The sequence below is a fragment of the Patiria miniata genome, unplaced genomic scaffold (assembly GCF_015706575.1).
Source record: "Patiria miniata isolate m_02_andy unplaced genomic scaffold, ASM1570657v1 HiC_scaffold_18, whole genome shotgun sequence".
Classification (NCBI taxonomy): Eukaryota; Metazoa; Echinodermata; class Asteroidea; order Valvatida; family Asterinidae; genus Patiria; species Patiria miniata.
The window spans coordinates 498,865-512,810 of record NW_024037056.1 but is presented as its reverse complement, the minus strand read 5'-3'; the positions used below and the strand labels follow the sequence as shown (position 1 = coordinate 512,810).

General features: G+C 37.9%; 1 protein-coding gene across 1 annotated transcript; it reads left to right on the top strand.

Moving 5' to 3' along the window:
- The first annotated feature begins 1,613 nt into the window (after positions 1-1,613).
- On the top strand, positions 1,614-13,836 carry LOC119724102 (annexin A13-like). Its single transcript, XM_038195011.1, has 13 exons — positions 1,614-1,744; positions 3,870-3,914; positions 4,396-4,471; positions 4,866-4,960; positions 5,672-5,785; positions 6,445-6,501; positions 6,869-6,902; positions 7,884-7,963; positions 8,342-8,410; positions 8,855-8,956; positions 9,970-10,045; positions 10,250-10,362; positions 12,712-13,836. Exons 1-13 carry the CDS (start codon positions 1,727-1,729, stop codon positions 12,841-12,843), a joined length of 1,011 nt encoding a protein of 336 aa, XP_038050939.1. The 5' UTR covers positions 1,614-1,726; the 3' UTR covers positions 12,844-13,836.
- Positions 13,837-13,946: the final 110 nt, after the last annotated feature.

Genomic DNA, 13,946 nt, shown 5'->3' with positions numbered 1-13,946 from the left:
ATGACGTACATGCATTAGAATCTTCATATTTACTTTCTTTTGAATTTTTTCAACAAATTTAATGATACATTCAAAGTCCGATTATAGCAACATCTACGCCCACATTCAACAAAAGAATGACTTTCTCACGACTGCATGACAAATCCCAACCATCGCCGAAAAGACTCAACGTTCAGCTTCATGTTGTAATAGGCATGTCCTAATTGGTCTGGGCATGCGCATTTAGAAGAGAGTCTCAACCAATCTTACAATGATTACAATCTTCATAGTATATTACCAAGGAAATTCAGGTGTAACTGCAAATGTGAGAAAAGAAATCGCCCACACGTCGTAATTTTGTATACATACTTATAGCCAGCTAGCCAGCTGCTTCGATATGGACCCGATCAATTTGGACACGTAAACATTTTCTCAAAGTCCATATTTCGTCTGCTACCATGGCAACATTCCTATAATTACTGATAAAAATGCAAACGCGGAACGTGCCTGTCTACAGAATATAAGGACAAATAAGTTGTAATACTTCCAAAGTCACAATGTACAAATGTAAAACAATATGGTTAACTGTATTGTTATTACCAACTCCTCAATTGTTCTTTAACTCGGTAAATTTTGGAAGCAAAATTATCGGAGATATCATTACATCGCGAAGAAATTCTCAAAAATTCACAACTTCGATGTCCTTGCAATGCAACCATAATTTTCGAAAACCCTCTCAAGCTGAAACGAGTTCTAAGAATTGCCCAAAAAACACCCCAAAAAACCCAACGATATCTCAGCCGACTCCATTTGTTGACATTTCAACCCCTAGGATCGATTAGTCTGGCGAGGTCTCTGCATATTATGTGATGCCACGTCGTGTGACTCTCAGTATGACTCATTGGGAAAATATCGAAAATCAGTATATTTGATATTTGAATTCAGGGGTTGGCAAAATCAGTACATATTATATATGCAGGCGAGACAACCAGATAACATGAAAGAGACGAACATTTCATCGTCTCATCGTCTCACTTCCTTCAGAAGTTTTTACGAAAAGAATAAGCGGCCACCGAGACGAGTAAAAGTCCAAAATTTGTTTTTTTATTTGGTGTGCGCTTACGCAGTTGTACTAGACGAATGCACTTGTGCTGGTCACAGAGGGCAAGCCTAATGTCGTCTGGGTACCAGACTTACTGACTGACTCACTGACTGACATCACTTATGATTGATTGTCGGTGAAGAGAACCGAGCAGTGCTCTTGTATAGGATTACCGCATAATAGTCTGTATACACCTGATGCATGAAAACACTTCCGACCAATGAAAAGCCATACTGAATCAATTGAATAGAATTGTATGCTCTCTGTGACCAGCTTTACTAGGTCTGCATTGTTGTGTCCAATGTTATCTTTTTAAAATGCACCATAGCATGCGGAATGCTACCAGTCTGAATTATTTACACATGTTAATTTATTAAAGTTAATTATTCATTAAAATCAACAAGCTGTTTGGCCTTTATACCCACTCTTATTTGCATAACGTGATGAGGTGATTATAGTGATCCAATACACGAAAGCCGCGCATGCGTATTTACCATTCATTAATCCAAAGTTCAATTTCTGATCGAGTTTAATATATCATCTGCCGCAGAACAGGGTTGGGTTCTTTTCAACGGGGCGTCTGTGTGACAAAGGTCTGATTTATCAAATTTTCCGGATCCGCAACAGGTTGCTGTTAGAGAAGAAATGGCTGAGCTTGCCGAAGTAAGTATATTTTTTACACTCGTCAATGCAAATACTTTCTCTTATGAAAAATGTGTGTCCATTTCTAGGAAGTGCATGCAATCCTATGCAATCAACGTAGGCCAAGCAAACTATAAAAGCGAACAATGTTGCAGAGATTAGATGACATTTTGTAGCATGATTAAACCCTTAAGACTTTACGGTTTAATATAGAAGAGCCACGCCTACAACGTGCAGACATTATGGGGCGGTATGGTCAGGCTTCCGCCTCTGGTGGCCCTGGTTCGAATCTTATTTTGTGCACGAGAAGGTTGTCAGTCCTTTGCATTGCCAAAAACTGCTTTCTTTTGTTAAATATACATCATGTGATTTACAAAGAAAGTGAATAATTCGAAAGTGAAAGGAACTGTTTGTTATTGACATCATAATAAGAAAGTTTAGAATATTTACCAGAATGAAACCAAAACACTACAAGAGTGAACTGTTTATGTTCGCGCTGTATGCTATTCTAAATTTATCGTTGTTTAAAAATACCGTATACAAAGGAAGTTTACATCGCGGTTTACACTTTTAAAAGAATACTGTTATGAATGTGTAACTATATAGAGATAGTTTACTTTATATTTCCTGTAAGGTACATTTGTACCTTTAACATACTCAAGGAAGCGTTTGGCTCGATATTTGTGTTGTGTTTAGTAAATTTCAAGGAAAAAACTTGATATTGAAACATGGCGTAGTTGGAATGTCAATTAGAGGCATTTTTAAGATTACAATTAAATTTAGTAAAATTTAATATATCTCTTGCTGCGTAATATCTACAATTGAACAAAAATTGGCGAATTTCAGAGCAAAAAAAATAATTGTAGAATTAAAAGTGGGATTGATTTTGTATGGAGCTAAATCGCCTATCGACTGCTCGATGCTAACATCAGTCAATATTCTTTGCCACGTGGCATTAGGTATAGATTCACCTAAGTTAATAAATAACTGCATAATCAGCATTATTTTAATCGTTCGATGTGAACTTTGAATGTAGACAGTGTGGGCTGTTAATATAAAAATTAAAATTGTCTTGAATTTATGTACGTCATTTTTAAAAAATGAACAGTTTAGCAACAATGACACTGAGTCGACCAATCTTTACTTTAAATTCACGAAACACAGTTTAGGTTTCGAGCATCGGATTTGCCATTTCGGCGGTAATTGTAAATGGCAATGTAGAAGCCCAATACTCAGTCAAAACTTCACCTACAACCGAAGTTTCAGAAATCTTAAGTTTAAACTGGTTTGAGAAATTTAAAGCTAATTAAACATTCCTTTAAATTTACTTCAGAGGACTATCACCGGAAAAAATAACATAGCCAAGAGTTATCTTTTAATAACCACATTCTTCTTTGGTGGTACTTGTTATGCATGTAATGTTTGCTCAACCCCGACCATAATTTAAATAGTGCTACATAATCTACTGGTTACTTGCAAGAACACCACACAACCAACAAGTGGCGTGAGAGATAAGTTATTTTTCCCATCAGGATATTTGATTCAGGGTTCTAATTCTACCTCTGTGGTACATGATAGTACAAGTCTCTTCAAACGTGGACTGCGTAGGCGTTTGAAGTCCGGGTCTAACTTGCTAATAGACACGTTATCACAAAATAAACACCAATTCAATGGCGATTCCCAAAACGAGGATATGCAACTGAGCATTATTCAAAAGTTCGTGTAAACATCTGTACTAGAATAGATTGTATCAAGTGCATAATGGATACCTAAGCGGTAGCCTGCGTACACTGAGCGGCAAGGTAAAGGTGATGAAATTCACCTGTTTTTCTTAGTTTGTTGAGCCGTGTTCAATACACATGTTCAAGGGCACGAAAGTGAGCTAGCACGGGATGAGAGGAGACTTCCCGAAGCCTATAAGTAGGAACATGTCCAAAATGTCAGCAAAAGGAAGCAATTAAAAAAATTTCAAACACGGAAATTAAGTTACTCATAAAATGCAGCAAATTTATGAAACATCCACAAGATACCACCAAAGCTCTTAAGAATATTTTTGAGCCCATTAAGTGGTTATGTCTCAAATAAGTCCACAAAGAACAAATAGATAATCGTCCTAAAATGATGTTTTGTTTCATTTTTCTTGTAGTACATCATTAAATACAAGGCCGCACGTGCTGGCTTGGAGCTACTGGTGAGTTCTTCGTATCACTCATTGTAAATTAAGAAGCAGACTTCATGAATTGAAAAGGATTTTTTGTCCAATTTGTTTTTGAAGTGTATTAAAATGATGACTTCACTCTCGCAGTTAAAAGGTTGTGAGGTGTTTTACTTTTTTATCCCAAAGAAATCAAACGGGCTACCTTTTTACCCGAAAACGCAGGAACATGCGCTCGTGTATCCCGATTGAAACTTGCAGAGATATCGTGTCGTTTTACACATGATTACGTATTTGACTCATTATTCTTGTTTTTTTCTGATATCAAGTGCAAAAAGTCGAATTCAATGAAATCCCAAAGCAGGCCCACCCCGAAAAGAACATTGAACGACTTCTTGTATTTCACTTCTATCTGGAGTGCTGACGACTGGAATTTCGGGTAAATGTGCTGTTTTTATTACCGAATAAAGATATCGATCTTAGATTATGAAGAAATTAATTTATCTTGTTTGAACAGGGAACCATCTTCGCTAAAGATGACTTCGATGCTGAGGAAGATGCCAAGACACTCAAAGAGGCCATGAAGGGATTTGGTATATTTATCAAATCGGAAATGTGCACTGAAGGCATACGTTGTGGTGCATTGTGGGATACCTTGCCCTGCACAAAATCCCAATTCGTGGCCCATTTAACAGTCCCACAATGCAACGCAACGTATACCTGCACTACACACTTCCGGTTCGTTAGTCAAAACGTATACATGAATAAATCCGCAAGTAGTCGACCAGAACATGACCAGAACAAACGACCATTTGGACAAACATCTGACAAGTGGGCCAACAAACAAACCGACAGGCAAACCGACTTAACATACTCCCATGAAAAGCACGATCGACATGGTTTCAACTCAAAGTTTCGGGCAGAATGTTAAGAATCCAGAAGAAATACAGATCCCAAATAATGTTATTTCTTCCTTTTCTTTTAAAGGCACCGATGAGGATGCAATCATCGAGTTAATTACCGACAGGACTTCCGAAGAGCGCCAACAAATCGCCTGGAAGTACAAGGCTTGCTACGGCGAGGTAAATATCAAATTTTAAGCATTCTAAATCTTCAATATTGTCACCTTGGTCTGATAATTATGGAGTCATTGAATAGCCATATGGTTAATTTCAATTCGGATTTCTCAGTGCCGACCAAATCAACACATGGTCTAAACCACGACCGAATTTGGCCACAACAGCATTTGCAAGACTCGGCGTGATCTCGCGTGGGTCTCGGTATCGCCCAAAAGAAGGCAGCATAAAAAGGCTGACGTTTAATTAATAACTCGTGAAAGAGGGGGTCGTAGACATTTTTACTGCACACTATATATGGATAGGAACCTTATTAATATTCGTGAGGCTTGAAAAGATTGACAGATATTGCAAACACCATTTGTTACAGCTTTGGAAAATAGACGTACCCAAGCCTATTTTTCCTATTTTAACGAAAATAGTGAACATATCGAAACGATTTTTAGCACGTAGTTGGATCATCGTAAGGGAAACAAACTCCATAAGTGGCATGAAAATACGGTCTTCAAAACAGGAGATATTGATGTTAAAAGATTTTGCCTGCGAACATCAAAATGTCCGGTAACCGTAATTTGAGCTTGTTTCATCCAAAATATAGCATTACGTAACCCTTACAAATCGGCCTTCGCAAAGACAAAGTTGTACCAGAATAGTAACATTGGTTATAATATGGGATAATAAATGTCGAAATGTTTGACTCTTTGTCTTACCTTGTAGAGCCTTGTGGATGACTTGAAGCGGGAGCTGAGAGGCAATTTGGAGGATGCTGTCGAAGCCGTGATGCTCCCAGCGCCTGTCTACGACGCCAAGACACTGCGTAATGCAATGAGAGTCAGTATCATTGAATTAGCATAAAACCAATCAATGGTTATTCTGAAAAATGAATACTTAACGGGTCTATGACATAATTTTTCCTTTCTACTCTTTCTACTCCTCTAACATGTATGAAAACTATTTGGCATCCATTTTGGTTAATTTGATTGAATCGTGCACTGCTTTCAATTTTTTTTTAATTCCATGCTTTTCTGAACAACAGAGGGCGCTGTTGCTGACTTTTCAGGAAGACACCGTTCAGTTTCTGGCAACTTTAGGTGCTGAAATAGCTGTAACAGTGAGGTTTCTGCCTGAAATGACATCACACATTTTGCTGATGAATATTTAATTTCGAATTAGCATAAAAACACAAAAAGGCACCAAAATACCTTGAAATGGCAAAACGAGAATTAAAAATAAGTTTAGATAGGACACAAAGGGGTATTTTCAAGGACTGAATTACAGAAATTACATTGCATGAGCCCTTTAAGGTTTTGTTATTTAGAAAATATTTCAGGCTTTTCGACGTTAATGTTTATAATGTTCATTTTGACGACTTAATACAGTTTGTCCTGTATTTTTTTTACATTTGTTGGCATTGTGTTGTATTGTTGTACAGTAAGCTGATCAAAATAAGTTTGATGTTTGATATATTGTTGTTTTCATTAACTTTACAGGGTGCTGGCACGGACGAAAAGACGATCATTGAGATCATGTGCACGAGGATGAACGAGGTCAGGCAAACAAAAATAACAAACAAAGTTTTGTAAAGTTACAGGTAGCCTGTGCTCAATGTTCACACAATACACAAAACAATAAAATTGGAAAAATCACACACACGTACCGCGTTTTTAGAGTAGTACCTGTGAACTGAAGAAAATAACAATTTCGGAATTTAGGAAGAGTTCCGTTTTCAGTCACCCGATTCGTTGAAGTGTACTGCCAAAATGTGCCTATTTTTGAAATACAAAAAATAAAAAGGGCGACGGAGCGGGAAAAAAATGACTTCGAAATTCAACAGCACATTTTGTTGGGTTGTAAAGTTGCGGCCTGAATTTGGAAATAACGTTTTGCTTTGTTTGTTTCATTTTGTCTTCGTAGGAAATCGAGGCGATCAAGATGGCCTACAACATAAGTAAGTGAGCAAATACAACCTCATCTCATTATTGCAATATTCGTTATATTTGACTTTTCCTGACGTCCCTTTCATACACAGTATCGCGACCGTTGACAAGGCCAATATTTCCGTCTCTGCATTTCCAAAGTATCGAAATTCAAGTATGGGCCATTTCCCAGCTCGTCTCAGTATACAAAAGCTTTTGAACTTTGAACTCTTACCAACAACATTTTTTACTGTGAACAGTTTATGAAGAAAATACTAAGCCTACATAATAGTCTGGTTCCCCGACCAAAAGATTCTGACTATTATTTCTGACGAGTCTTCGGTCAGGTAGCCCTCACAGCTAAAAATAAAACATGATGGCCCCTTTCTCAAAGCTCGGTTTTGTTTCAGGTTTGATGTCACAAAATTCTGATCATATAAAAAAAAATCGAACTGATCATATAAAAAAAAATCGAAAATCGCTTGTTTCATCATACAGTTAGATTTTTCTTTTTAAAAAGTTGATTAATGTTCAGCTTGAATCTTCAAAGTTAGACACCCAAATAGCAGGCGAAGCCGAAATGGAGACGATGCCGCGTTTTAGAAAAAGGTAACCGTCGTCATGGTACATGACGCAGCAAAGCGTTTGAAATTAAATTTCATTTTTTTAATGCAAGCAATGAATTTCAATTATCAACTCATTTTTTTATACTTGAATTGGCATGGGAGGTAAATAAAACCTCTATATATACACGGAAATACCCGGGCGCTATCCGAGAGTGTCGATGAATTGCATTCGGCAAACTTCGGACATTTTCGAACAGAATTCCTGTCGTTTTGGCCATGTGACACTGACGGCTACCTGACTAGACTCATCAGAAATAGTCAGAATATTTGGTCTGGGAACCAGACTAGCCTACAAACAGAGTCAGATTTGGGCAAGCTATGCCACATATCAATTGTTTCTCCGTAATGAATTGTTATTTTCTTGGTGATTTTCCCCACTTTTTCAAGTTTATGATCGCGATCTCGGAGAGGATCTTTACAACGAGACATCTGGAGATTTCAAACACCTCATGCTGGCAATCTATGCGGTATAACCACCACATTTTATTTTAATTTACTGAATTTATTTGCGTGTGGTAGCTATTTAAAACGCACATTTCTACAAAACCATAAATAATTTTCTTGAAGTTCAACAAAAACGAATCGCTTTTAAATTTAGTCAATGACAATTTCCACGTTTGAAACTGTGAGAAGTGGCAACGTCGAAATTACTGCCGATACCAAATTCCATTTGCTTCGACCTGGATCGCTTTTGTTTCGGAGCATTCTTGAACCATGGAGGAATAAGATACAGGTCCGTTTGAACCCCATACCGTGCTGTTGTGACAACGACCTTACAAAATAGGCCAAGTTTCCATAATATCGAGTGCATGATAGTGATATCGGTCGCCTTTTTCTGTTGTCAGTGTGCACGCGATGAAAGTGACGAGGTGGATGAAGACAAAGCCAAGGAGGATGCCCAAGAACTCCTCGATGTAGGTGACATCTCATAAACCCCTTGTTATGTTTGCCATCCCCCCTTTTAATCTTTTAATTCTTCATTAATGGAATTGCAGGAGACCGATGTAGCATTCTTTTTATTTTCTGTGAAATGAAGTTCAAGGTCTTGTAACATTGCACGACTAATCAATACTTCGGACATCCTACAAACCTCCAAAACACCCTAGTGTGATCTTAAAAGACATGGGTGTGTTATGGTCCATTGAGTAAAGACATGTTGCGTCGTCATTTCTATACACGTTGTGCATCACTATGCGCCCTCTCTAGGGGCAGTTTTTATTTCAACTCAGTGACAATGAAAGTACATTACACTCTATATTGATACGTATCATAGAGGAGCAAGATCTGCCCTCAGATATGACGTCAGTTGCAAGTGGTCTGTATTTTTGTACTGTAATGTTGTCAATGTGTTTGCACAGGCCGGTGAGGATCGTTGGGGTACAGATGAGAGCACATTCAACCGCATCCTGGCCACCAGGAACTTCGAGCAGTTGAAGGAAACCTTCAAGCAGTACAAAGAGGTATGGAAAATTACGGAAGTCAGGGGTGTGAGTGACCACTGATAAGAATAGCTGAAAACAGCTGAAAAATGTGTAAAAAAAGCTGAACTTTGGAAATCTCCGATACATGTACTTTTGTACACAGCAAGTGAGGGAAAAAGCTGAAATCCAAAACAAAAAAAAGCTGAAATCAGCTTTAAAGCTGAGATTTCACACCCCTGGGAAGTATCTTTTTTGTACAGGGTGAGTCAAAAAGAAAGTGACCCAGATTAAAGATTTCTTTTCTTAAAAAGCAATCAAAATTGATTCACCAATGAAGTATGTCTTACAAGAGCATGTTCTTTCACTCATCTGAAAAAAAAAATTACTGAAATTGATCGATACCTTCAGAAGTTATGCATGTTTTACTAAAAGAACCTATTATTATAGCTGTCCATGAAATGCCATTGGAAGCTGTGAGCTTAGTGAGAATAACAGATTACATACAAGCATTCAAATTAATGAGATTTTAATCATTAAAATCAGGATTGAAAAACAAAAAACTACTGTCAGATTTTGTGTTTTCAATAAAGAGGAACAACTTGTCAACTCTTTTTCTGAAATATTGATGGCAATTTTTGATTGTTTTCCTTTGCAAGTTTTCGTTCATTCATGGAGGTGGGAAAACGTCCATGTTTCATTGTAATCAATGGGTATTCATCAGTTCGTAGTGCGGTAAATTTTCAGTGGTGGACAGCCGCGTTTTGTGATCCTTTTTTATTGAAATAGACATAACTTTGGAATAACATGCAAATGACGTGAAATGTTCACAGTTAAAATTCAATAAAATGTACTTAACCCTATGTTTTTCATGAAATGGAGCAAGCCAAATTTATAAAAATATTTTTCAAATTCGGTCACTTTCTTTCTCGACTCACCCTGTGAAGTATGTATTTGTAAGCAAATAAAACAAGGAATATTATTGCCGAAGGCTGTAAAGGAAGTCTGTGCGGGATCTTGATCTAGGAGCACATATTACTTTCATTTTGATTCAGATTGCCGACTGCGACATCGAGGAGTCCATTAGGAGTGAGACCAGCGGGAACCTACAGGAAGGATACCTGGCCATTGGTACGTTAAATAAGTCGCGTAATCTGAAACAGTTAGAGCGCCACCTAGTGCTTGCTTCAGGGAGGCAACTTAAACTCACGGCGACATCTTATGCACCGAGATTTTTTTTTAATTACTCGTTTGTTGTTAACGTGTGGTATGATAAACAAAAGTGTATTCCAATAAAAAACAAAATCGGTGATTTATGTGTTTGTTTTATTTCAGTTTCCCGCGCAAAGAGCTGTGCCGAGTTCTTTGCAGACCGCATGTACGACTCGATGAAAGGCGCCGGGACAGACGATGAACGTCTCATCAGATGTATTGTCACACGCTCTGAGGTAATGTGCCGAAACACAACTCAGTTCGTTCAATTAATTAAACAAAACTGGACATAACAACGTGGACAAATGTTTATATGTACACCTTATGAGGTGAATCTAAACCAGTGAGGTTTAAAAACACGGTAGGTCTATCTGCAAGCTTCTTATAATTTCTCTGCCCCCATTATGACTATAATGGTCAATGTAATCTTCACTGTTTAACAAATCCAAGATGGCGGCCCCCCTGGAACATTATGTAGAGCGTCTTATCCCAATATGATGAATTAGGCCAAAACAAAAAGTCTCCGATTTCTGGTATGCGCGCGCGTTGCCGTAGCCATGCGCGTCGGCAAAATGAAAAAAAATTTTTTTTCAATACAAGATGATGTCTCAAAACCGCCAAACTCACTGGTTTGACTGGAATCCTGCTGCTGCACAATTTTAACGTTTTTTTTAGATGGGGTTATGATCGAGAATAAGCTTTATGTGGCCTCTCTGGATTCCCATATATTTTCACTAAGTTTAGTCGGGCACCATTTGCAGTCATCAGCCGACATCTGAAGCAAAACAGTCAGGTAAAAAAAAAAAAAGCCGCGTCGCCGCACCACTTTTTGGACAAGCTCCATACCAGAAACCGGAGACTTTTTTTTTTGGCCTTACCTGACATTTTTTAGTGGGAGATTCCATAATGGCTCATTGTCAAGAGTTGCAAAAACGCCTATCTGAAAACAAGGCTGCTAATGGTTTTCAAAATTATTTTGCATCACGAGGAAGGCTCAGAATGGGACCTTGAGAGCAGAGAAAGGAAAAAATAGTATAACTGGACAACACTTGACACCGTGTGCACAAACCATGATACCGTGTTGTCTCTGTAAATCCTTCAATATATTCCCTGCTAAATTTGACTTTTTAGGACATATTGTCACTTTCTGAAGGCTGATAGGTCACTGCAGGGTAAAATTGGTAATGTCCATGTATGGAATTCTTTCCCAGAAAAACATGCAAAACAAAATCTGACCAACTTTACCCACAATTTAGCAGACAAAATTCCCAAACTTTTCATGGGGCAAAGACAAGGTCCTCAGTATGTCATCAGCCAAGAAGACCTTTCTTCAAAACTTTGCGCCTGAGAGTGATGCAAAGTGATTTCAATTTGAAGCCTAAGACTAGACTGGTGCATGTCCAACTTTTTAAAAAGATTGACCCTTCAGTTGATTGATGCATTCCCTATAAGGGTGTTGGACTGATTGTTTCAGGTGCCAGTCTATTTTCTTGTATTGTATGTTAGTACCAAGGGCGGATCCAGGGGGGGGGGCCAAAGGGGGCCATGCCCCCCCCCCCCCAAAACGAAAGCAATTTTTTTTTTTTATGTGACATCGCAATAAAGGCCGGCAATGAGTACACCACCATCTTTTCCTTAAAAAAAACATTGGTTAAAGTGGTCAGAAATTGCCTCAGATCGCACCATAGAGCATCTAGAATCCAAAAAAAATGTTGGCCCCCCAAAAAAATTGTGTTCTCATCCGCCCTTGGTTAGAAGCCTAGCAAAGACTAGCAAAGAACCTAGCCAGTCCATGTAAGGCCGAATAAAAAAAAACATGTTTCTCGTCCGGGTTTTTGAAAAAAAGGAGGAAGAGGGGCTTTTTATTTTTTATCTTTTTCAAGATGGTCGCAATTTTAAAATTTCCTGCAACCGTTGGTGTTTCCACTGTTCAAAGACACTTTGAAAATGAAAGACAAGTTGGACAAGAAAGCTGAACATATTTACAGTGTCATTTAGAGTTGTGTTTGTCACATATTCGCAAGTATTTATTTTCCGATGAATTTGTGGACTTTTTCGGTTTTTTTACTGCATTTTTCAAAATAAAAAATAATTAAAAAATCAAGGCAGCCTCCAAAAAGGAAGCGGGCGGGGACGAGAAACATGTTGTTTTTTTAACTTCGCCTTACTCATTAAAACTTAAAGTATTTCAGTTAATATAACATACTGTCCTCAATCAGCCTCTGTACCGATGTCGTCACACTTTGTTTACAAAAAAAAAATACATGTGCACTTTTCTATGGGGCTACAAATTGTTCCCACCAGGCTCCCATAAGAAAGCACACATGTAAACAAAGCGTGACGTCATCAGCACAAAGGCTTATACAGTGCTTGCAAAGAGCACGCAGGTTCTGTTATTTAAAACCAGTGAAATCAAAGAGCAAAATGTCAACTCACGTGCGTGCATATCCAGGGTCAAAGTTTGACCTGTCCAACGTGAGGGCTCTCTTGACTCAACACATGCAGGAATAAACAACACACCCAGTTCAACTTCAACCAAATGAAGCAATACACCTCCAATAATATCCTCTGTGTTCTCTTTGAAGATCGACATGAAGAGCATCAGGATTGCCTTCTTCCTGAAGTACGGCGTGGGCCTGAAAAGCTTCATCGAGGCCGACTGCTCTGGGGATTACGCCAAACTGCTCGTTGCTCTGGTCAAGGCGGATGAGGATTAGAGCGCCGCCAAGAGGGCAAACAGAGCCAATTACTTATTAATCAAAATAGCATCAATCAATAGACATTAGAGCCTGCACTGAGGCCAACTCTGAGGGAGTCTTTTGTTGTTGAAATAAAAAATAATAAAAATACAAAGTGTCAACATGTACTCATGACAAACATGAAGGAACAAAGGCACTGCCCTCAGATGTGACGTCAGATGCAATGCATCTATACCCAAGTAGCTACATCGACATACTAGGCAGTTAAATATGCTCCATGGCCATCCAAATTCCGCACACAATATGCTATACTAGATACTGAAATAAATCTAGATTTGCTTAGTAATAATTTGCATTTATTTTTTCTCATTGTTGCATGTCTTTGGAATCCAAATATCAAACATCCATTAATTTCAATAGTCGTGGACAATAATGTTACGATTACAAATTCTTGATGGATTTTTTTATTTGCACTTAAATATTAAAAAAGTGAATAATTACACAGTTTAGTAAAAAAAATTTGGTTCAACAACTTCCATTAAATTATCTTACAGTCAGGTCACAGCTAGACGCCGAATTAACGATTAGTTTTTAAGAATTCCAATTATTTTTGAGTTGCCTTAGTTAAATGAAATAGGAGCGCATGCGTACATCGTTCCAAGCTGGGTAAACAGACAAATTATTACTGGCAGACATTTTAATATTCAAATCAACGCTTCAGCATACTTTCTTCTCAAAGAAATTCTGGTATACGGATTTTGGGGTTCAGCTAAATGTTAGTTTGCTTAACTTAATAAGTAAGGTACATTGTATTAATTTTCCTATATTAAGCGATGATAAATAATGCATGTCAAGAAGATTACCACGGAATGTATTTTGTTAAGTTTTCTTTAGAAACATCATTGTGATTTATTTTGTGAATCAAAGCGGAAACAAATGATTCATCGGAAAGGGCGCTTTGAAAAAAACCCGAAAAGAAACTGTTTGAAATAAAACACAACACAAAAAAAATAAAGAAATCGCTCGAGCCTGGGATTTTTTTCCTTCAAACAAGGATCTCGGATAAATGCGGTTATTCTACAGGAGGAACTTCTTCAAGAGTTACGCGTTCATTGTTTTGG

Bases quoted from the DNA above. Each gene is read 5' to 3' on its own strand.
- LOC119724102 (XM_038195011.1), top strand. The intron at 4,472-4,865 runs GTATATTTATCA...TTTCTTTTAAAG, and splicing joins AGAGGCCATGAAGGGATTTG to GCACCGATGAGGATGCAATC. The intron at 10,046-10,249 runs GTACGTTAAATA...GTTTTATTTCAG, and splicing joins GGAAGGATACCTGGCCATTG to TTTCCCGCGCAAAGAGCTGT.